This window comes from Mus caroli, unplaced genomic scaffold, assembly GCF_978045245.1.
Source record: "Mus caroli unplaced genomic scaffold, Mus_caroli_1 scaffold_6, whole genome shotgun sequence".
Classification (NCBI taxonomy): domain Eukaryota; kingdom Metazoa; phylum Chordata; class Mammalia; order Rodentia; family Muridae; genus Mus; species Mus caroli.
This window is the reverse complement of record NW_028227261.1, coordinates 109,976,587-110,000,395: the sequence shown is the minus strand read 5'-3', so window position 1 is coordinate 110,000,395 and position 23,809 is coordinate 109,976,587. Positions and strand designations below refer to the sequence as shown.

The 23,809-nt window shown below is 46.2% G+C and overlaps 1 protein-coding gene across 1 annotated transcript in view; it reads right to left on the bottom strand.

The window, feature by feature from the left end:
• The window catches only part of Pax5 (paired box 5), a 173,726-nt gene extending 150,154 nt beyond the window's left edge, over positions 1-23,572 (bottom strand). The window contains exons 1-4 of the mRNA XM_085839326.1: positions 23,530-23,572; positions 17,594-17,759; positions 11,785-11,982; positions 2,742-2,794 (exon numbers count right to left, since the gene is read on the bottom strand). Of these exons, the coding sequence (XP_085695452.1) occupies positions 2,742-2,794; positions 11,785-11,982; positions 17,594-17,759; positions 23,530-23,572 (460 nt within the window). The remainder of the gene's footprint in view (positions 1-2,741; positions 2,795-11,784; positions 11,983-17,593; positions 17,760-23,529) is intronic.
• Positions 23,573-23,809: the final 237 nt, after the last annotated feature.

Genomic DNA, 23,809 nt, shown 5'->3' with positions numbered 1-23,809 from the left:
AATAATGTGTCTCCACTGGTACCATGCTTTCTACTTGATCCCTGGAGCAGCCCAGGCTCTACTGGTTATTTCTATTTGCCAAATGAGAAGAGTTAGTTTCACAGGGTGAATTGGTTCCAGGTGACCTAGCTAAGCAGCACCAAGCTTAGCCTCAATTCTAATGTTTCCCTTCCAAAAAGTGGAAACAGAGGTGGTAACTTATTGTGGCCAGGGCCAGGTCTCTAAGTCCCTCGGGGTCAGGAGGAGAGGGGACTTCAGTAAGTTTCCCAATGACTCCTAGTCTAGAGTCCAGGAGACCCATAAGGGTCCTCTCTAACTACGGGGCTGGATTTCCACTGGTGAGATGTAGGGGTTCTTCCTCCATTGGTGAAGACCAGCAGACCATTCTCACACCTCTCCATGAGTAACCAGCTGGAGGCAGGTGGAGTCTTTACTTTGCAAAGCAGGATGTGGCTGGGGGTGATAAGTCACGTTTCTTGGAACAGAGGTAGCACCTGCCTCTGAAGATCTAGAGGACACAGTGCCTTTCTGCTCACATTTGAGCTTGGTTTTAGAGCCTTTTAAAGAGACACCAAAGCAGAGATTGCTAACTTCTCTTTCTCTTCACCAGAAAAAGCTCCTCAAAATAGATTTATGCAAATCCCACAACCTCTTCTGTACCGAGGTGCAAAGAACAAAAAATAAAAAAATAAAATTAAAAAGATCATTTGGCACTTCAAACAACAGGGCACAGAGGACCCAGGTTCCAGTTCTGGCTTCACCTACGACTTTAAACTAGTCACTGAACCTCTGCGGTCTGGAGCCCTCAGTGCTCAATAAATCCAGACATTGTGTGAGGCTATATACATGTGAGATTAGGTTTTAATAGATATTTCTGGGGCAAAACCTACCACTCTGCTGAGTCGCTGTAGAATTATTCCTGATACTACTGAAAGACAGTTTGTTTGTTTGATTGTTTGTTTGTTTGTTTGTTTGTTTGTTTTTAGGCTACTCACCCTGGAACAGTTAAAGCCAAATGAAATGTCAGGTACAAACACCCCTCACCCCACCCAGGAAACCCTCTTCAGTCAGTCCTTCCACCCCGAGAAGAGGGTGCTCCCCTTCTGCTATGCAAGCAGACCTGTTTGGGGGGCTTTGGTTGGGGTTTTTTGTTTGTATTTGTTTTGGTTTTGGTTTTTCTTTGTTTTGCTTTGTTGGTGGTGGTAGTAGTGTTCTGTTTCGTGGTTTTGCTTTTTTGTTTTTTGTTTTGTTTTGTTTTGTTTTGTTTTGTTTTGTTTTCCCAAATTCCCTTCCCACACTTCCTCATGGGACTGGAAGCCCTTGAGAACAGGAATTTCTGTCTGGCGTTGATCTTACACCAGGCTCCACATCACGGGTGCATAGTGAAGTCTTTCAAACAGCAGTGCTGAATGAGAATGGTTTCGGGGCAGGGAGGACTTCTGTCTTACCTTCAATCAAAGAGCCATCCTTAGAGGACCAGAAACCCCAGAGAACACCTTTGTGACCCTTCATACAACAACAAGGAAACTGGTGCTCAAAGCTGAGAGGTTCATTGACTGGGTGAGTTGATGGCAGGAGTGGAACTAGAAGCCAGACCTCTGACAGTTTTCTCATCGCCAGGTTTTTATTGAAAGAAAGAATGGCAGTGGTGGCCAGAGAGCAGCCTCATTGGTTAGTTGCTGTTCTTTCAGAGGACGTGAGTTCAGTTCCCAGCATCCATATCAGATTGCTCATAATTGCCTGTAACTCCTGCTCCAAAGGATCCAGTGCCCTCTTCTGGCTTCCTCAAGTAAGCACACACACATTGTACACACACACACACACACACACACACACACACACACACACACACACACTGCACATACACAGAGATTTAACTGGCAGTGATAAATGTACAGGGATACTCCACAACCTGGGGTGCAGTTCTGCAGAATTCTCGGGGTGTGAAACTTGCAGAAGCTTACTCAACAGTCACCGACTTTCTTACAATAGAGTAACTACTCCCCCTCCGCCCCCAGGAACCCACAAGCATTCCCTCGTCCCAAGTGGAGAAATGACATCAAGAACGTGCCCTGACTATAAATGTCATTTTCAACTCCTCCTTGAAGAGGAACCAGGAGGAAAGTTTAGACTTTTGAGTGTGGTGAATTACGACTCTACCCTAGTGAGTCATGGCCACTCAGACTTCCCTTGTGGACCTCGGAAACCCCTCAGGCAGCCCTCAACAGTTGGCAGAGTACGAGAGAGCGAAGTGAGAGCAAGGGAGAGAAAAAAAGTTTGAGAAGTTTTGCTACATCTTCACTCAAGACTGCAAGCACACAAAGCATCGCAGAAGGCTGGTTATAGAAGAAGAAAAAAAAACACATTCAAAACTACTTACTGACTAATGGTGCAGAAAATGTTATGAATAAGTATCCCTTTCTTGATTTATTACTTTAATTATCTGACATTCTATAGACCCCCATTAGTGGATTTTTTTTGGCTTAGATTTCAATTTTCTGTCTCATGGTGAAAGCTATTTATCATAATAATCAGTAAAATTCAAAACCTTTTAGCAGTATTTATAAAATTCATTTGCCAGGTTCAGCCCTTGGAGAATGACAAAGAAGGAGTATTAGGACGCGTGTGAAGTGTTTTATGCAGAATTATCTGTCCATAAGAATGATTAAAAGTTCTTTAGAATATTTGGAGCCCATTAGATTTTCAAATTTTTTTTTTAAAGTTCTTACCTATGCTGTGACTGGAAGCTGGGACCGGCTGATTGGGGGGCTGCTGTACTTTTGTCCGAATGATCCTGTAGGCAGTTGGGGGGGAAAAAAACAAATGACTATTTACCATTGAGAAGGAAAAGAGACCCTGAGGCTGGTGTGTCGTTCCCTTGAGAGAGGGCTTGCCTGGCATGAGGGAAGCCCTGGGTCCCATCCCCAGCAAGGAATAACCTGAATGTGGTGCTGCGCACCCATAGTCCCAGCACATGGGAGAAGGAGGTAAGAAAATCAGAAGTTCAGAGTTATCCCCAGCTGCATAACAAGTGCTAGCCTAGTATAGCATGGTCCCTACCGAGAGAGAGAGAGACAGAGAGAGACAGACAGACAGACAGACAGACAGACAGACAGAGACAGAGACAGAGACAGAGACAGAGACAGAGAAACAGAGACAGAGACAGACAGAGAGACAGACAGAGACAGAGACAGACAGAAGAAAGAGACCTTGGCTAGGCAAGCAGAGACACAGGAGAAGAGCAGAATTGGGAGATTATGAGCCCAGGCTGGGAATTAGGGGTTCTGAAGGGATTTTTCCCATGGCTGTCTTTGGGTGGCTTGCACCCACCATTCCTGGACCCTCAGAACCTCTCTGATCATTGTGTGCGTGTGCATGAGCATGTGTGTGTGCGCGTGCGTGCACACTTTGGTTTAGTTTTCTGAGATAGAATCTCTTCTAGCTCACCTAGCCTCAAGCTCCCTATGTGCCAAAGGCTGTCCTTGAACTCCTTCCTGATTCTCCTACCTCTCCTCCTAGGTGCTGGGATTTCAGGTGTGCACCACCACACCTGGCTGAGCGCTTCCTTTTCTGAAGAAAGAAGATGATGGGATACTGGTCCGGGTTGGGCCAGCAGGTGTATCTGCAGCCCTGTCGGAGATCCTTCCCCTCTCCAGAGCTCGACCTCCACCCGTGGGACAGAAGAAGTGAACCAGGCAACCTGTCCTGTCCTCTGGCAGTGCTCCTGTATTGGTTTCTTGGCCCTAAGGACTCCACAAATAAGATGAATGCACCCACCAGGGGAATCAGCAAGGGAGAGCATGCGTGCCACGGAAGGGTTGAATGAAGTGCTGCCCAGAGAAAAGCACTTGGTTTGGCTTCACCAAGAAGCCAGCTCAGATCCATCCCATGGGGAGGAGCTTAGCTGCAGTGCTTGCTGCTATTTCCAGAGCTTCACCATGTTGTCCAACAATGACTACACGAAGAAAAAAACACCAAAAAGTTTTCCAAAGACAAAGAAGCCAGTAAAGAAATGTGAGGCAAAGTCACAATAGGACACAAAGGCAAAGTCACAATAGGTGATCCAAAGGCAAAGTTCAGGACCAGCTCATCCACCTGGTCCTATATGACAGACTCTGTAGACAGTGCCCAACTATAAACCACTCCAGCTGTGCTCTCTGAAAGACTGAAGATTCCAGGTGCCCTGGCTAGAGCAGCCTTCAGGAGTGTCTTAGCCGAAGATGCATCAGCCTGACTTCAAAGCACGGAGCCCATGTCATTTACACCAGAAACACAAAGAATAGAGATGTCCTAGCTACTGCCAAAGATGCCAGAGAACGTTCAACAGACAGGATATTTGAAAAAGTAAAACTTTATTAAACAAAAACCAACAAACTTTATCATAGAAAGGACCCACGTAGCTGGGAGCCGGAAGGGTCCCCAGTTTGCCTTTCTAGAGTCTTTGTTGCAGTTCTAGCATGAACCTCACTATGACCTTGAGCAGACTGCTCCACTGTGGCCTCAGCTCAGACACGGAGTTACCATAAATTGTTCTTTGATTATTTTAAGGAAGCAAATACTTTTCATGAAAAAATTAAAGCTTTGCAGGAAGGCTCTCTGTATTTAGAGATCAAGGCTGTATTGACTTCTCTTTCCCCGAAGCCTGGCAGCTCTGACACTCTCCAGGAGCATGGTGGGGGGGAGCCCTGATGGGGAACTTCCAGCAGGATCAGTGGGGGCCTCCAGACACCACTAGCATGGCACACCTTTGAACACAGAACAAAGACAACCAAAAGTCCCTGGAAATGGGTGAGGCGTGATATAATAAAATATTGACTTTCTCTAGGAAAGTTCTGTTCCTGGCTCAAACTGTTCCTGTTTAACAGGACACTTGGTAGAGTTCTACTTCATTATTAAAGTACTCTGTGTTCATTATAGGCTACTTTTCACTTTTCTGTGTATGAGCATGTGTCTGTATACTCCAGCGCACATCGTGTGAGTACATGTAGAAGCCAAGAGACAACCTCGGATGTTGTTACTTGCGGTAGGCTGGTTGCCAGTGACCTGGAGTCTGTCTTCCCCCCTCCTTCACCATATGGGCACCAAAGATCAAGCAAACACTCAGGTTGGTGGTGAGCATCATCACTCGGCTGAGCCATCTCCCAGAACTTTACCCAGCTTTTATAAATGTAGATTCTAAAGGACTCAAAATCAGGTGCCTGTTCTCACAAGGAAAGCCCTTTGCCCCCTGAGCCATTTCCCCAGATCTACTTACTATAGACTGTGTGGATAACACATAAGTATAAAGAAGATATCTATGAGGTGTGGTGCTGCATGTCTGTAATCCCAGCACTTGGGAAGCTGAGACACAAAAGACTAAAAGTTTGAGGCCAGCCTGAACTATCAAGACCCCATCTCAGAAAAAGAAGAAAAAGGAGAAAAGGAAAAAAAAAACCCACTACATTCACATTGGATACATAGTTATACTCACATCCCTGCTGCTGTTTCAAAACACCATTTTCCACCAACAAGCAAGGATTAAGCTGTGCACTCTGTTTTCATCTCCTGCACTTTACACAGGACAAACCGTTCGTTGTATCTGAATGACTGTTTCAAGGCTGCCCTGGGTTCCCAGCTTCTGCACAGGAAGGACAGAAGTAGCAGATGCCTCCTGTTGACCTCACTGGAAGTCGGCTCTGCCTCTACCTGACCTTACGTGCAGCTTGGTGCTCGGCACCCAGGGCACTTGACATCGGTAGCTGGTCTCTGGAATGGACTTGTTCATGGATGCTACAAGCCTAACCACAGAGTGTCAGAGCCCTGACCACCTGAGTGAAGTCTTTGGCCCTTTTCTGATGACTCAGCTTAAACATTTCTTCAAATGTATTGAGCATATGTATACATTTGTTTCTTTGTTACAATTCTCAAAGTAGTTGTTTCCATTAAGCAAACAGTATATCGAATAAAGACAAGACCTGGGAGTAAGATTCTTTTTCTTGACCTCTTGAATTATGTTGCTCCCCAACCTGGTTTTTAAAAAGTTTTTCAAGATTAAATTGTGTGTGTGTGTGTGTGTGTGTGTGTGTGTGTACAATGATGTAGCAGATACGTAAGTATATAGATGTTACATATACATCTTATTCCCTACTGAAGTCCAGCTTAAAACCCTCACTTTTTATTGTATTTGTCTAAAGACAAAACAAAGTGTATTTTTCACATGTCTTTTCAAATACCTGTAAATCACTGGCTAAGTGTTATGAGAGGTCAAGATCCATTAGCAGGCCACGGCAGCACAGGAGTAAGTGGACAGACCCCAGAACCAAAGCTCTGGAGTTCAAATCCAGTCTTCAGTTTCCCTACCTCAGTTCCCTCATCTTGAAAATGAGAGTAAGAATCAATCGTACCCCCATGGAATTATTATTATTATTATTATTAGGGTTGAATTAATAAACTAGCCATATGTGGCTAGTAATGATGGTCAGATAAGCTGATCCTCATTGCTGTCCTCATAAAGATGAAGGAGAAGCTTCAACTTTAAAACATTTAGACACTTAAGGCATATGGAACAACTGTGATCCCAGCACTCAGGAAGCTGAGGCAGAAGGATCCCGAGTTCAAGGCCAGCCTGGGGTTCATAGTGAGACCATATCTAAAGTAAATATATAAGGCCCGTTCTATATTGCTGAGAATAAGCATGCTGAACGAGGCCCAGGGTAACATATTAGCATGCTCTGGTTTAATACTGATGAAGAGACGGAAGCTCAGCATCCTCCAATGATTTAGCCAGGGGCACACAGCACAGGGTTAGTCCAGACCCCTAGCTCCCAGGCCTGAGATGTATCTGACGGAAGTGGTCCCCTCAGCTAATCAGGGCCTTAAGCACAGAAGCTATTTAGACTCAAAATCCATTTTTCAGAATCTAAAGAATCTTTCATCGCAAGCATTTAAGGGTCCCATTCCGACATCATCTCCCTCCTTTGAAAAACTAGGTCCTCTTATGACCACATCCCACCACCTCTCACAACTACACTGTAAACAAAAAAGTAAAAATTAAATATATACAAAAATATACATTGTGGTGCCTTGGAAAAGGTACGATGGGGTCTGAGAATGTAGCTGGCTGGTACGGTGCCTGCCCAGCGCATGCATACACAAGGCTTTACTGTCAGGCTCTGGCATCACCCAGGCTCGCTGTGATCCCAGAACCCCAAGGTAGGAGGGTCAGAAGCTCACAGTCATCTTTGACTGTATAGCAAGTTCAAGGCCAGCCTGGGCTACATGAAACTGTCTCAAAAAGGGGATAAGGACCGAGGAGAGAGCTCAGCAACTGAATCGTTTGGCAGGCAAGCATGAGAACCAGAGTTCAGATCTGAGAAACTCATGTAGATGCTGGGCAGCCTGTCTGTAATGCCAGCCTCAGAAGGCACAGACCGAGGATGCCCATTGCAAGGTGGCTAGCTAGAGCAACCATCGGCAAGCACTGGGTCTCCCTGAGAGGTCCTGCCTCAACAGTGAGGTAGGATACTGATTGAGGATGAGTCTTGACATGAAGCTCCAGCTTAGACATACACACATGTAACAACAACAAGAAACACACACACACACATACACAAAGCAAAAGTAAGGCTGGCATGCTGGCATATGCCTGCAAACCCCAGCACTCAGGAGGCTGAGGCAGGTATATAGGCAGTTAGAGAGCTATCTGGACCACAGGGCAAGCCCAACTCCAACAAAACAAAACAAAAATAGCTAAATAAAGTAGTTAATGATCCATTCTTCACCAGTCTACCTCCGTCCCCTGCAAAGTTGTTGGTTATAGAGTAAAATAGCAAGTATGTATAAGCTTTGAGGTTTTCCATAAAAGTCTGACCTGAGCCAGTAAGGCTGGACCCTCATACTCAAACACACACACACCCCAACCAGTTGGTGCTAAACAGAGCTTACACACACACACACACACACACACACACACACACACACACACACACACACACACACACTGGGAATGCCACTTGTCCCAGCAGTAAACCACTAATTTAGAGCCACAGAACTGGAAGAGAAGAAGAAAGACCCCGCTCTACCCACCATCTCTGTCTGCCCTGACACCCCACCTGGCCTCAAGACTCCCAAATGCAGCATCCCAAATGAGCTTAAGTCCCAGGAAGTCTCCCACCAGCCTGATAGAACTGCTTCAGTGATATTTAGCCCCACATCAGCATTCTTTCCAGACTTGGTTCCTGAAGACAGCAGTATGGTGCCTCAAGAGTGGGTGGTAGAGAGGACCCCGTGGCTACTAGAACAAATGCAAATGCAGATATCACCTTCTATCTAGCTGTTTGAAATAGAGAGACAGTGAGACTTGCCTTGGTGGACACATGCTAGGAGAGAGCTAGGAACCCTCTTTCTCTTGACACTTGCAACAGACTCTGCCTTCTTATAAAAACGCAGTTCTGTGGTGGACAGCACAGGCTGCCCAATGAGTTTGGAGTGGGGGTGCATTAGCAAGAGAATCCTTCACGTTTGAGGTACTCTCACTGAACGTGCAATGAGGAGTCCCCAGCAGGAGCCCCAGAAAGAAGTGCTGGGAAGATCTGAGGATGCCTGGTATCATAGACAGAAAAGCACATCAACCATGATGCTCTGAAATAGGGAAGGAAGGGTGATGTCTCTCCTTCTGGCCTCCTTCTCATAGGAGGTGGCTTGCAGAGACCTTTAAGACATGGACACCAGGTGTCATTTTGCTATTGACTCTATGTTCATCTCCATCTGCAGCACCTTTCCCCTGGCCTTCCCATCTGGGCCTTAGCTTCTACACTTGCCACAGGACAGCATCAGGCCCGAGGGATGTGACAGGCCACAGATGGAAAGGCCACGTGGAGATACACTCAGTCAGCTACATCTATGGACTAAGATACCCTAGGGGCCCCAGAGTCTAGCTATGGCTGCAGTCACCAGCACCAGAGCCTCCAGTAGCACAGCCCTAGACTCAGAATCAGCCATGCCTGATGTCCCTGGACCATTCACTCAAGTCCACCGTCCACAGCTCCCCAACCACTTCTACCCTTGCAAGGATGAGACTTGATGAGTAAATAAACAAATGCAATGTAAAACTACATTTAAACCCAACGTTATCTCAAAGAAACACGTAGAGCAATGATAGGAATGGTACACTTGAAACAAATTGCCACCATTTAAAAGTCTAGATGGTTTTCATGTACATGCATCCACCTCCACACAGAGATCCTGGGGTCTAGATTCCCTAGAGGAGTGGGAAGGCTCAGGAGCACTCTCCCGGCAGCACTCAGCTGAGACTTGGTAACAGCTGCCTGCCCACAGGGCTGTGTTATCTCCCTTGCCTTGGCCACTGCAGTCTCTGCTCTCATGCCTGGCCTGTTTCTCTCATTAGCAGTCATCTGCCTGGCCCTACCCACATAGGCAACAGAGTTTGTGAGCGCCATGGGCAGCCAAGGTTATTTTATGGGCAATGTCATCATGTTTGTACCCTACCATAGAAAAAATCCGTGGGATCCCCAAATTCCAATCAGGTGTTTGCCCAAGATTACTCTGCAGAGAGGACCAACTTCTCCAATATTGCCTCTGTTTCCACCTCTACATTCTCCAATGGCCCCCTCAGCTGGACAATTCCTGGCTCATAGAGACCTAAGCAGTATGGTGCTTATCCGTGAGAACAACAAGGTGGGTGAGCGTTGGTATATATCTGGAATAAGTCCATTTGTGCTGTAAACCACATTTTAAAATCTTAGTACACAAAAAGAGAATGTTCAACAGCTCATTAACAATTTTTATACTGATTGTATGTTGAAATACTTTTTTTTTCTATATTGGGGGTTAAGTAAATATAACTCCAATTAATTACACATTTCTTTTTACTTATCTCTTTTTACTAGAAATTTTTACTGGAAAATTTCAAATTGCACACATATTGTATCTAATCATAGTATTATTACTACTGTGTGCTATAAATTATATACTATCCCCCCCCCAGGGCCTGCTGGCATTGTCCTCCCTCCTCCGGTCTACCACCTAGGACAGGTCTGAAAAACTTGCACCCACTTTCCCTCTTCTTCAGCACCTTGCAAAATGGCAGAGCCTCGGTAGAGATTGGCAAGAGAATCAAATGGGCCAAGAGTTAAGGAATTGGTGGGACTTAAGAAAAATCAGCACATCCATTGACGATGGTGATGGTGTCCAGCTGAGTCATCACCCAACGTGCTGTCATCCAGACCAGAGGGGACCTCAGAGGCATTCTAGTCTGACCACCTCTTTCTTGCAAGGGTGAGGAGTTCACAGCACAGTAGGGTGTGGCTCTGAAGAAACTGGAATGGTCCTATTCCCAGACTTCTGGCTTCTTTTTCTTATATGAACACAGCGTTTCTTATGAGAATGTTCCTGTATATTCATCTCATCATTTCATCCCTGGCCTTGGGGGTGTGTCTTTCTTTCTTTCTTTCTTTCTTTCTTTCTTTCTTTCTTTCTTTCTTTCTTTCTTTCTTTCTTCCTTCTTTCTTTCTTTCTTTCTTTCTTTCTTTCTTTCTTTGGATTTTGGAGGTAGGATCTCATGTGTCACTTGGAACTCTCCATATCACCTAAGGATGATCTTGAACTCCATCCTCCTGCCTCTACTGCAATCCCACTGGGATTATAGGCATGTACCACTGTACCAGGTCTAGGTAGTACTAGGGATGTAGCCCAGGGGTTCATGTATGCAAGGCAAGCACTCTTAACAACTGAGCTACACCCCCAGCTCCTGACTATAGGCTCAAATGGATCCATCTACCACAGAAAAGCATCTTCTTCAGGAAACTGAGACAGGCGGATCATTGCAAGCACACAGCAAGTTACAGGCCAACTAGAGGTACAGAGTGAGACTCTCTCTCATTAAGGAAGGAAGGAGGGAGGGAGGGAGGGAGGGAGGGAGGGAGGGAGGGAGGGAGGGGAAAGAAAAGGAAAATTTAATGAATTAAAAGGAATGTAATTTTCATTTTATGTAATATTTTATTTTTTAAATTGGGCTCTTGCTATATAGTCCAGGATGGTCTCAAAAACACTGCCCTCACACTGCTGAAATTATACATGTGTGTTAACACACCTATGCCTAACCAGGAATTTATTCTTAAGGCTCTGATGGTACCCGTCAATATGCCTAAGGAAGAGATTCGAGAGGACACCATTGTGAAGTCCACGAAAATGCTATGCCTGGCCCCCTGGTGCTTTTCTGTTTGTTCGTCTTTTCCTGGGTGAGATCTGAGGGTGCATGGGAGCAGGCATCTCCTTGTCTCTGGAGCACCTTAGCATCCTGAAGATTTCACATTAGAATCAATTAGAAAACCCACGACAGTGTCCTAGGCTCTCAGATCTCACTTCAGTTTGGTAGCAGGGCTAGAACAAAGAGCCACATGTGCTCAGCCCAAAAAGGACTTCGTTTCCCACACGTAAGTGGTTCAACCTCCGTCCCAACTGGAGGCTGGACTGTCTTGTCTGCCTAGGAACTTCTGAGAGGAGTTAGCCCCCAGGGGCAGGGATGTTTGTGAAAGGATAATCAGGACAATTTATACAGCGTGCTCCACAAAGACAGATGAACCCAGAGATGTCAGTCGTCCTGGCTCAGGGAACTCAAGCGACCTGGGTATTGGCATGATGTCCTTTCCCAGTAGCTGAGTCCAGCACTGTCTGTCTTCTCCCTTGCTAACTCATCCCCAGGGAGTGAAAGGAGAAGACCCAGCTCTTCAGGAGACACATGGGGACCCTTCAGTACGACAGCCCCACCCAAATCCCCAGCCTCACCTGTTGATGGAGCTGACGCTGGGCACGGTGTCATTGTCACAGACTCGCTCTGCCAACAGCCGGTCCCTGATCTCCCAGGCAAACATGGTAGGGTTTTGGCGTTTGTACTCAGCGATTTTTTCCACCACTTTGGGAGTGGCAACCTTTGGTTTGGATCCTCCAATTACCCCCGGCTTGATGCTTCCTGTCTCATAATACCTAGACCCAAGAGGAGAGGACCATAGTTATCCATGAGAGCCCGCAAAATGGATAAATATTTGAAACATGCAATGTATGACTCTTGGTATAATGAAAACGTAAACAAATCTTTAAATATAGTACAAAAAAGGGTTATTAAATAGCTTGATTGTTTTTTAAACTTTATTTCTTAAAAGTATGCATTTTGTGTACACACATGTCTCCATGCATGTACGAGTGTGCCAAACTCAGAGGGCAACCTTCCCGAGTCAGTTTTGTCCTTCCACCATGGAGTCCCAGGGATTGAATTCCGGTCACCAGGCTTGACAGCAAGCACCTTGACCAGGTGAGCCATCTGGCCAGCCCTCTAATACTTTTTTTATTTGTTATATGTTAAAGTGACAATCGGTATGCATTGGGTTAAATAAAATTCATAATTAAAATGAATTATACTAGTTTCTCTTTACTTTCTTCCTTTCTTTTTTCTTTCTTTTTTTTTTTTTCTTTCTTCTGGTTTTTTGAGACAGGGTTCTCTGTGTAGCCCTGGCTGTCCTGGAACTCACTCTGTAGACCAGGCTGGCCTCGAACTCAGAAATTCGCCTGCCTCTGCCTCCTGAGTCCTGGGACTAAAGGTGTGTGCCACCACGCCCGGCTTTCTCTTTACTTTTCTTAATGTTTCAAATTGCCCCTGTGGCTTGTATTAACTATATTGTATTGTATTGTATCAATAATGTAATCATAAAGTACATATTTACAGATTATTTTAAAAATGCAAGTTAGTGTTTCCTCTTGGTCCCCTAGCAGTTCTAAAGCACATAAATTGCTTTAGAAGAGTAAGTGGCTGGACAGTTAGTTGCCATATACTTCTGTGATATAAAATGGCTTTATACCAGTTAAATGTTTTCCTTGGGTAACAAAGGATTAAGGTACTTTGACTCTGGCCAAGCCTCTTGAACTAAAATTTCCCCCAGAAAGGTGGTGTAGACCCTCAATTTGCTGCCTCCCCCATCGCAGCAGACTCTCCAGCATTCTCTCAAGCTGTCCCCTCTACTATACTTTTTTTTTTCCGAAAGAGAAAAACAGTAGCTGATATAAAATTAAAGGGAGTGTGGATTCCAGTGTTAATAGGAAATATGTATTAGAAATCAAATCCCGAGCAATCAGAAAAACCAACCACAATTCTTGCCAGCTCTCCCGGAGGCCTCCCCTGAGGTAAATGGCTGTTTCTAAGGACATTTCCATGCTATCAGCTTTTCCTCGTTAACGCAAATAGGATGTCAGGGTTTTACAGCAAAACCGAGACCAGAAAGAAGAGAGGCATGAAAGACCATTTGGGGGGTGGGGTGGTGGCTTGGCTCTTTTTCTGAATTTTAGCAGTCACTGGATGCCTCTGTTTTACAGAGGAATTTGAGTCCCTCTTTCAAAGAAGATTATTGTGAGATTGGAAAATTTTTAACCCAAAAGACATTTTAATAATTATAATGTTTAAACCTAGAGTATTGATAGGAAGTTGGGGAAGGCACTAGAAATGGTGGCACACATCTGTAACCCCAGTGCTTGGGAGGTGGAGGCAGGAGAATCACAAGTTTCAAGGAGACTTGGCTACATACATACAGAAAGGGGAGCGGGAGGGAGGAGGAAGAGGAGGAAGAGGAAGAAAAGGAGGAAGGAAGGAGGTGGTTCTGTTGGATGGATGGATGGATGGATGGATGGATGGATGGATGGATGGATGGATGGACGGATGGATGGATGGACGGATGGAAGTGTGACCTAGGGCATCATGGAACATATATAGGGTTGCTTGAACTCTCCGCTTAGATAAAACTGTCTAGGGCCAAGTAAATGAATATTATAGAAGAACAGTCCTTGTTTTCATTGAGAAGACTGAATCATTTACAAATTTTAGCCATAAAACAAAGCTCAACTTATCTTCCTTCTTTATAAAACTGTTGAAAGATATTTTCTTTAAAAAATTGGTCTTAATCACACACACACAAAAAAGTTCAATCCGGGGAAATAATAGATTTTGACAGAAAGTAGAAAGGCACCTAAATTCTGCACACAGCATCTCCTGAGGATTCTACAGTCCTGCTGGCTTCTCAAGAGAAAGCGATTTGTTAACTGTCACTTAACAACTCGTAATTTAACAACAGCACTCTAGAGTTTATGGAGTTCTTCAAATTACCTTGGTCCTCGCTCATCTTTGGAGGCCAGCAGGATCTTATAGATGAAAAACAGAATGAATCAGAAGTCTAGGGGATTTGCACAACTCCTTCTGGCTACAGAGACAGACTCTGAATCCGGTGTTCTTCCCACTACAAGTTTCTGCGCTCTTTATAACATTTGAAGCAAGCATTGGCAGTTGTGCTTCTTACAACTGGGGAGAGCTTTACAAGGTCTTTTCTTAAGCATCTTTCACTCATTCATCGAACCAAAAGTCATTGGCTCCTCTTAGGGCATGGATGTTCTCAGCACTTACAGATGTATAGACTGGGTCGTGTTCTCAATGGGACTACAGTGACCACACAGCAGCGCACAGAGCTGCAGGGTAAAGCCCACCCCACCCCACCCCCTGCTTACTTGGCTGGCATGCGTCAGCCCAGGGCTCCCTGCCCTGCAGTACTTGAGCAGTGCCAACTGTGTGACTCCACAGTCCCAACAATCGAGGCTTCTGTCTTCCGTTTGACTGACACGTGGGCCAGGCCCTTAGAAACTAACATAGACACCCCCGAAACCCCAACTCGAGACTGTGTCAAGTGAGGATTCGGACTTAATAACCATCCTTTCATCTCAGCAAAACAGCCGTGCAGCCCTTTGGCTTACAGACAAAAGGAGAGCGGCAGCCACCAGCACAGTGTCCCTCGATGCAAAGAGCACAAAGAGCATTAGGTTGGGAGTCAAGAGGTGCCATGCCTGTAGTGGCTCTGACACCAAATGGCTCTGTGATCCTGACCAACTCCTTCAGCCCTCCTCGGCCTCAGTTACCCTGCTTCTGTAAGGGGCGGGTATTTACCCTGATTCCTCTGCAGAGCTACTGTGATGCCAGGAATTCAGAATGACTGAAAAGATTTTGCAAAAATAAAAAATAAATGAAAGATGAAAGAGAATTTGCATAGAGTGCACAGTTGGGGATTAAAATCCCCACTATTCTAATTTTATCATGTGACATGTCACCAAATTTCAAATGAGAGGAGTCAACAGCCCTGCTCCTGTCTTGGCCTTCATATGGTACCCTCTCCTCTACAGCCTTGAATTCTAGAGTGAATGTCTATACTCCTGGAAGCCTACACACCTTCCTGAGCGAACAGGGAGAGCTGCCTGCTCCCAAGGACTTTGCCAGCCTTGCCACACAGCCTTGAAAACTGCAGCCACCACACACCAAACACTCTATGATCAGCACCCATCAAATTCCTCTGGGGGCCGGGGGGGATCTGTGGATCGAACTGGCCCAGTTTGGAAATTCCCAGACACACTGTTTTAGGGCTGAACTTGTTCCTTAAAAGGCAGTTCTAATTAGAGTGACATTTTGTCCACCGTGGTTCTTAGTTATGAAAATAATGAGCTATGAAATTCCAATTTATTGTTGACAACTTAAACGGCCAGGCACCGGAGCGGCGCATAACTTCCGAATGCCACTCTGTCCAGTGACAAATCTATTCTGGTCTATGGGAAGCTGCTGGCCTGACCTCAGTCTTCATGGGAGATGTAAAGGGCTCTAGAGCTCTAGAACATGAGAACCAGTCATGTGTATATCTGAGAAAGGCTCTCGCTGTCTGGAAATTTTCAAACAGAGAACCAAAGGAACGGTCAGCTCAGCAAAGATGACTCAGTAAAAACAAAGGAAAGGCCTCCCCTCTCATCTCCGCAAACCCCCCCCCCAATACACAAAGAAACCTCACAAGAAGACATTGGAGACCATGCAGCAATGGAAGTGGGACCGGTAACCTCTCAAATAGCCCTCTTCCCGCTCTCTCCTCTTTGGTATTTTTCTATTGTGTCTTAAAAAAAAAAACATTCTTTCTTCCCTTTGTTTTCTCTCCTCTCTCCTCTCTTTCTGTCTCCTTGCCTGCTCCTTCTCTTTGCTTCACTTGCTCTGACCTTTCTCCCTAAACCACCACCTAAACTCTCTCCCTAAACTGGCCACCAAGCTGATAACCGCCTTGGGCTGGAACTCTCTGGCTAGCTGAGTGTTAAGTAGAACTGGATTGCACCCTCTGCCTCCACAACTGATGTAACCCATGCTAGGCAAGAAGATGGAGAATAAATACTGGGATTAGTGGCCCTAAAGGAACAGTCAGATTCCTGGCCCTGCGACTTCTTAATCAAGACTTTCTATATGGTTCTTCAACATATATGTTGGGAGAATTCTTAAGTCCCAGCAGATGGAACAAGAAGAACAGAGAGTCATAGGGTCACTGAGAAAACTCCAGAAATACTTCAAAAAATGTTCAGGCATCAGTTGTTAGAGCACAATGCAAGCTACAGGACAAAGGTGAGGACCACTGATCCCAGAAAGAAAGCCCTGAGCAGCTATACCTGACACTGTTCCCATCTGCCAGGGCAGCCCTAAAACAAATCACATGCCCAGGGCATTAAACAAACAAGCAAGCAAACCTATAGATGTGGTTTGGAGTTATTGAGAGAGATGGGTCCCAGAGTCATTTAGCCCTCTGTCCATCCAGCCCAAGTGTTGACTTAGCCAAACATACCCTGGCCAGTCAGTTTGCCTAGGAAAGATTTGTTTCCTTTTCTTAAAACCTGGCTGATGAAACAAAACAGAACAGAACAGAACAGAACAGAACAGAACAGAACAGAACAGAACAGAACAAAACAAAACAAAACAAAACAAAACAAAACACATGAGCCTAAAAGTCTGCACAGCCCTCTGGGAGGGGATCATTGTCAGTATTTTTGCTTGCAGCAAATTGAGGGGTCAAGTGGCAACTTTCAAAGGTCAGATTTGAGAGTTAGTGTTTGTTGCTAGTTTGTTTTCCAGTGGCTGAGTTAATGCATACTTAGGATGCCTGTCACTATGACAGTAACAAAACACACAGGAGGGAAACATTGTAGCCAACATGATAAGGCTAATGATACAACTGAAGATGACTGCTGGCTTTTAAAGACAGAATGTACTATTTAAAAGAAAACACTGAGGACTGGCAGTATAGCTCAGGCGGCATTGCTTAGCATGTACACAGCCCTGCACCAACAGAAAAGAAAATAAAGAAACATTCGACTCTGGTCATGTACTATAATCTATTGATCTCCCTCCCACCCAACCATTTCCTTAAAACCCCACCACCACCACCACCAAGCTCACCTAAGAGGTTTGGGGGAAATTCTTAAGAGTCTCCTACTCTTGGTTTCTTTAAAATAGTTCAGCAAACTTTTGAGAAGCATATTGTCCCTCCTAACAAAGTCTCCCTATTCCACGTGTCACTGAAAAGAGGAGTTTCCACAGCTACTTTGAATAGGGTGATCTCAAAAGACTTTGCAAAGGCTCAAGTGCTGGGTGTGTGGAGCAAAATGCCCGCCATAGTCTCACGGGGACACTAGCACCTTGAACAGCTGAGGGCTGTCTTTTAGCTCTTTCTTTAAAACATTGAAGGAAGCCTGGAGCCCGTGCCTTTACCTGCCAAGAATTTTGCTGACACAACCATGGCTGACCCGAAGCTGCCTGGAGATGTCGCAGGGCCTGACACCTTGATGGGCAAGTTCCACTATCCTTTGGCGGACTACATCTGGGAGTGGCCGTCCATTCACAAAAACCCCCCCAAGCTGATTCACTCCTCCATGTCCTGAAACAGATCAGAAACAAAAAGCAAGGGGAAGGGTGGTTAGAACCAGTCACATAGTACAAGTGCCCTTGTGAGCACCCAGACCCCTCTGAGATCACAAATGGCCGGCAGGCTCGATAGATGCCTTACACCTGATGTCAATCATGCGGATGACATAAGGACCCTAGATGGCCTTTTAACTCCAGTCTCAGCTTTTGGCCATCTGCAGGCAGTCAGCTGAGCCACCAGGAGCTCCTTACACTGTGTTTTTTGAGTTACTAGCATTTTTCTCTTCGTTTGGGGGAAGGGGTATGGAAGGGGACTGTAAAAGGCATCTATATGACAGGAGCTCAATCTAAGGAAGATCCTAGGGAGAAGATTACGGTCTTAAAACAATCACATGTAAAGAGAAAAAAAATAGTGGAACTTGTTTAACATTTAACAAATGTCTTCAAAGGCGAAACAGGCTATTCTAATATCTACATCTCAAGGGGGAAAGTGTTTTCAAATCAGCAATCTAATTCAAGAACTGAAGACTTTCTTTCTTAATGACCAGCATTTTCAGATCACTGAGACAAAACCTAACCGCTGCCTTAATTTAAAAATAGGAATAAAAAACAAACAAACAACAACAAAAAAAAAAACAAAAAAAAAAACAAAACCTAAAGCCTCCCTTTAAGACTGTGATGTTGACGTGCAGGCTTGACCATTGTACCCTCTCAGAGCACACAAAAGAAATGGGTCACAGGGTCTTCTGCACACAGCACACTCCACTGAATCAGGTTTTGTTAGAAAGGTGTGCCCCTGGAATTTCGGGCATGTCTTGCGATCTACAAGCAGGTTTAAACTGGTCAGAAAGAAATAAGGAAGCTTCGGCCACCCAGATTTCACGAGTGCCGAGTGCCGGTGGAGTGTATTTATGTAAAAGGAGTCAGAGAAAGTGCCTGTTCTGCTCCTACACTTACAATGGACATCGGGAGCACTCTGAAGGGACACAGGGACCTGAGTAAACTGAAGACCAGGTCAGTCAACACAGACTGATCCAATGTAACGTGACTGTCAATCATGTAACAGCTGTCAATCAGCTACTAACTGGCTTTGCTGAAGGTTGGAGCCAAAACAAGTTCAAGAGAATATTGATGCTGTTGGCAACTCAGAGGCTAAGGAGGGGTAACCTCCTACACTAGGACAGAGTGAACTCCACCGGGGACTGGGGGGCAGGGATTGAGGCACCCCCAAGGTCACACATATATCCATACTCCAACTTTAAAACAGAAAGTAACCACCACAGCTCAGCTACCACCCATCCTGGTCCAGGGCTTTTTTCTAGGACCAGCCCCATGAACAATATCTGAAATTGAGGAATAGAACTCTTATAACACCTCCTATTTCCTTAAAAGAGTCTTTTTAAAAAATCATGAATTATTTCCCGAAATTTCCAGGTTCGGGTGTACGTCCAAGAAACCAAGAATTTTTTAGGAAATAACATTACTTAGTTCCAAACTATGCTGACTCTTCCTCTGACTTTTTAAAAATGTGCCTTTAAGGGCTCTTGATGGTTCTGAAACATCAAAATTCACATAGGAGAAGAAGAAAAAAAAAAAACAGAAAGAGAGAAATTTGCCCTGAACAGGATTTTACAGCTAGGGGACATAGTTACATAGCTTACCTATAACAGAAAGATTACAGCAACCCTGATCAACAGCTTTGATCTGGGACAAAGAGTATCTAAGGGCGAGGAGGGTTGAATTAATCTTTTCAGAACAGCCTGGATGTGGGTAAAACAAAGTATATCAAAAATCGGGGTTTGTTCTCTGGAAGGATGGAGGCCAAGAAAAGGAAACTGAAAGACCCAGAGCATTTCTAATATGATCTAGAGGTCCAGGCATTGCAGCCAACCTGCAATTAGTGTTTGCTGTACCACTGACAATTGAGACACAATGGCAACCTTCAGAGGACTTCAATGCCAAGAGCAGTTACACAGGGGATTTGTGGGTTTGTATCACAGCAAAAGCTGTGAGGAATCTTCTAGAGTCAGGTCTCACTAAATCACAACAGATTCCCACAAACTTCCTCCCTGTGTCCACAAGGCTAACAGATCTGCAGAATCTAAGGCAAGTGTCCACATCTGACACAGACTTGGCCTAGGTGACTCTTACTAGGTTGACTCTTAACTTCCTGGACAGGGCCCCCCGGATCCTCTTAGTCTTCTTGCCTCACTTACAAACATACCCAACAGGGCACTTTACCACTGAGGCCTCAGGAAAGGTGCTAATCTGAGATTGGTAAGAAGGGAAGCTCACATCTAAGGGAGAGAGCCACTGGAACCATGAAAAGAGAGGCATGTGCAAAGGGTATAGAGAGTTGGGGCGGAGACAGACAGCAAAGAAAAAGAAGGCTAGATAGAACACAGAGAAATTTGGGCAGGCAGAGGGAGTTGGGGCAAAATGGAAAAATCAAAACAGACCAGCAAATGGAAGGGGGCTTCTGGAAGACAGGACTTCTGTGGGTGGGGCTCTGTTTCTCCTCCCTCTCTCTCAGGCCTTGCTCCAGGTTTGCATCTCCTCAAAGGCTCAAACCTCAACTTCTACTGTGTGTTCCAGCTAGGTGAGGGCTCATCTGCCAGGAAGACCCTGGGCTAAGACATGAACTCAGCTATCATTCCTACAGGGAACAGAATCTGCAGAGACTGGCACAGAAACGGTGGAAACAAATTAGGTAGAAACTGGGAAGCAAACACAGAGATAACAAAAGTAAAGATCACCGGCCTCCACCTGGGGAGTAGGGTTTGAAGGGGGACAGAAGGATGATGGAACTGTGGGTGCCCCTAGAGCCTTTGTGTCTCTGGCCTGAAAGGAGTTGCCTTCTGTAGATGCTCCTCAGACCTTGTTAAGAACATGTGGCCCACAAAGAGCACTGCCCAATCCCCAAGAACTATGACTGGGCACAGAGTATTAGGTAAAAGATGTCTCTGCTCAGCTAAAGACTGAACTACAAGACCCTGGCTCATAGAAATTCTTTCTAAATGCACCAAAGCAGAAGGAGGAAGGGACACACATAGACATGCAAACAGAATCCCAGAGAGTGGACAGCCAGGTGCTGACACACATAGCAGCAGTCATGCTGTGAATACAGACATGGCTGGACTACACACAGAGAGAGCCTTGTCTGTGTGGATACTCCAGTAAGTCCACTGCCCTCTCTGAGATTAGGTCCTTCTCTTCCCTCCTTTCCAGGAATTTCCCCAAAGCCTAATGGTACACCTCTATCCTGAGAACCAGCTACAATTCTGTCAGTCCTTTTATCTCTCCAGCCACAGTATCATATTCTATAAAACAGAGTTATCTGAAGGTTTGGGTCGCACTCAGGTATGACACTGGCCACAAAAGTACTTTATAACTAACTGGTGAAAGGGTTGGGGGAAGGAAACATCTGGGGGAGGCCTCTGTGCCCGTGAGCTTCGTGGAACTGGAACCGAGTGTGGGGTACCTCTGAACTCAGAAGCCAAATTTGAAGCTCTGTCTGTCCCTCTCGACCAGAAACTGTCCTGTGCAGAACTGGAGGGGGGGGAGAAGAAGGGAGGTAACAAGGAAAAACTGACCAGGGCCAGAAGAAAGAAAGAAAGAAGAAAGAAAGAAAGAAAGAAAGAAAGAAAGAAAGAAAGAAAGAAAGAAAGAAAGAAAGAGAAAAAAGATGAAACGAAGAATCCTAGTACACCTGTCACCTTGCAGAACCTATTTTCTCTGCCCCCATCACCAGCAAATTAGGACCCAGAGACAGATTACATTGTGCAAGCAAACAGCTTTAGGCATAAGAGCTAAGGTCTTTCCAAAGACGCCAAGGACTTCCACTAGCTCTGGAAGCTAGGCTTGCCCAGCCCCCACTGTGCTGCCAGGGAGATTGAGAATGGGAGGAGGGAGGATTTCCCGAGGAGGGGGCAGATTGAAGGGCCGGCAGGAAGGCTGAGACATTAGCAGTTGGTTAACCTGCACCTGGAAGGAGCTGCCTCTCCACACGAATGCACACCGCAAGACCACCAAGTCTGATGCTGTCTCCCCACGGGCTTGGGCACGACCTCTGGGCAGCAGAACTCTGGACAGAGAGAGGCAGTGCAGGCCTTTGGATTTCTGCCAGAAGCACGGGAGCCAGCCCTACCCATCTTGCCTCCCAGTTGTTTCTTGCCCACCTCTCAGAGTGTTGCCCCCAACTCGTTTGCTTTCAGGTTCGTTCTGAGTGAAAGCAGAGAGGCTCTAGAGCCAGTCTGCACAGGAAAATGCTGCGGGAGACGCTGGAGCCATGGTGGACCGGAAACCGCTTAAACCCAGTCTCCAAACCGGGAGGAATCGTTGGGGCTGAGACCAGAGCAAGCAGCTTCTCTGCGCGAATCTTGTCGCTGCTCGGGGAGATTTACCTCCAACTGGGATATTGACACAAAGAGAAGCTGACCTGCTTGAAGCTTGCTTTGGCTGCCTAAACAAACCTTCCCCTGCTACCAGGCCACTCAGTTCTTGGTGGAAGACACGAAGATTATTGCTTCACCTTGCCTTCTCTCTAGCCGGGTCTCTATGCCTTTGTTAAATAGGGGACCCACGGCTAGAGTAGCAGGATCCCGGCTGGTTGAGGTTAAACAAGCTTGCAGCCGGCTGCTAACCACGGAGTTACTCTGAGATCTGCAACCCACAGAGACTCGAGCTGGGCACCCAAGTGCAGTCTGCCAAAACCTGGCGCCTTCCCCTGGCCGAGTCTACAGCCAACAGAAAGGAAACGCGATTCGTTCCACTTGGAATTTCCTTGAAATCTCCGAATCTAATCCAGCGTTAACTCACCGTGAGAAGAGCGCTTGTCTCATAGGAGGCTGTGTTAATGGGTGAACTGGCAGGATCCCTGTGGGTCAGGCAGCAGGGCCCTACCGGTGCCCGAAATGACCCTGCCGGTCTCTTACACTGCACAGGCTTTCAGAAGGCAGGGACTCCTGAATGTGACTAATTAGCTAGCTTGCTTGCTTGCTTTCTTTCTTTCTTTCTTTCTTTCTTTCTTTCTTTCTTTCTGTCTGTCTTTCACCTTTCTACCTTTCTACTTTTCTTTCTTTCTTTCTTTCTTTCTTTCTTTCTTTCTTTCTTTCTTTCTTTCTTTTTCTAGTAGAGAAGCCATCTCAAGGTAGACATCCTACAGAGAAGGACCCAATGATGTCTTTAAAGGTCTCTGTATGTACTGGTCGACGCCTAAACTGAAGTGTAGCTTAGGGACTCTGACTTCGTTGATTCTTTAAATCCCCTCTCCTCGATCCAGGGCGCATTTGGAATCCTGGACCTGGTGCCCCTTCTTAACTTTCACTTCTTTCTTCACATATTCAGGGACTGGTCGGGGCTCCACTTTTCCTTCTAAGCATCAGTCTTGCTTAGTCCCATGGCTGAAAAGGGCGCCAACAGAGTTGGGATGTTGAGCGCTGGCTGAGACTCTTACTGACCTCTATTCAAACTTCCTGCCCTCCAACTGACCCAGTCCCGAGCTGTCTATGCGTATGAACCAGGGTTCTGAGAACTAGCGGCTAGAGCTCGGGAAAGGCTACAGCTCGCTGCCTACACTACCTCGTTGCTGGAGGCGGGATTCACCCACCAGGCGCTTCGGCCTCGGCGGCGTCCGCTGCCTGAAAGCATTGCACTTTGCGAAGTTGTCTACGCAGCTACAGAGGTCCCGAGTCCTTTAGGACTTAGTATCTTACCCCGCACTCCGGCACCCCCAACCCGATCCCGGCCGGAGAGTGAGAGAAGCGAGCTCGCCGCCTACTTACTATGCATGGATGCAAACGGGTCGTGCTTACAGTGTATTTCCATCGGGGCGCTCCAGACTGTAGGCCGGCCCACGCCGCTGCCTCTCGGCGCCAAAGGACTGCCCAGGGCGCCTAGGGAACCGCGCCACCAGGCCGGGCACAGTGTGAGCAGAGCTCAGAAAACACCTCTGCAGCCGTGGGGTCCCTCTCGGAGCCGCCTACGGAAGATCGCGGAGAGCTGAGCCCAGAGGCGGGAAACGGTGCTCTCAGCCAGTCGGTCTGGGAGCGGACGCCCAACTCC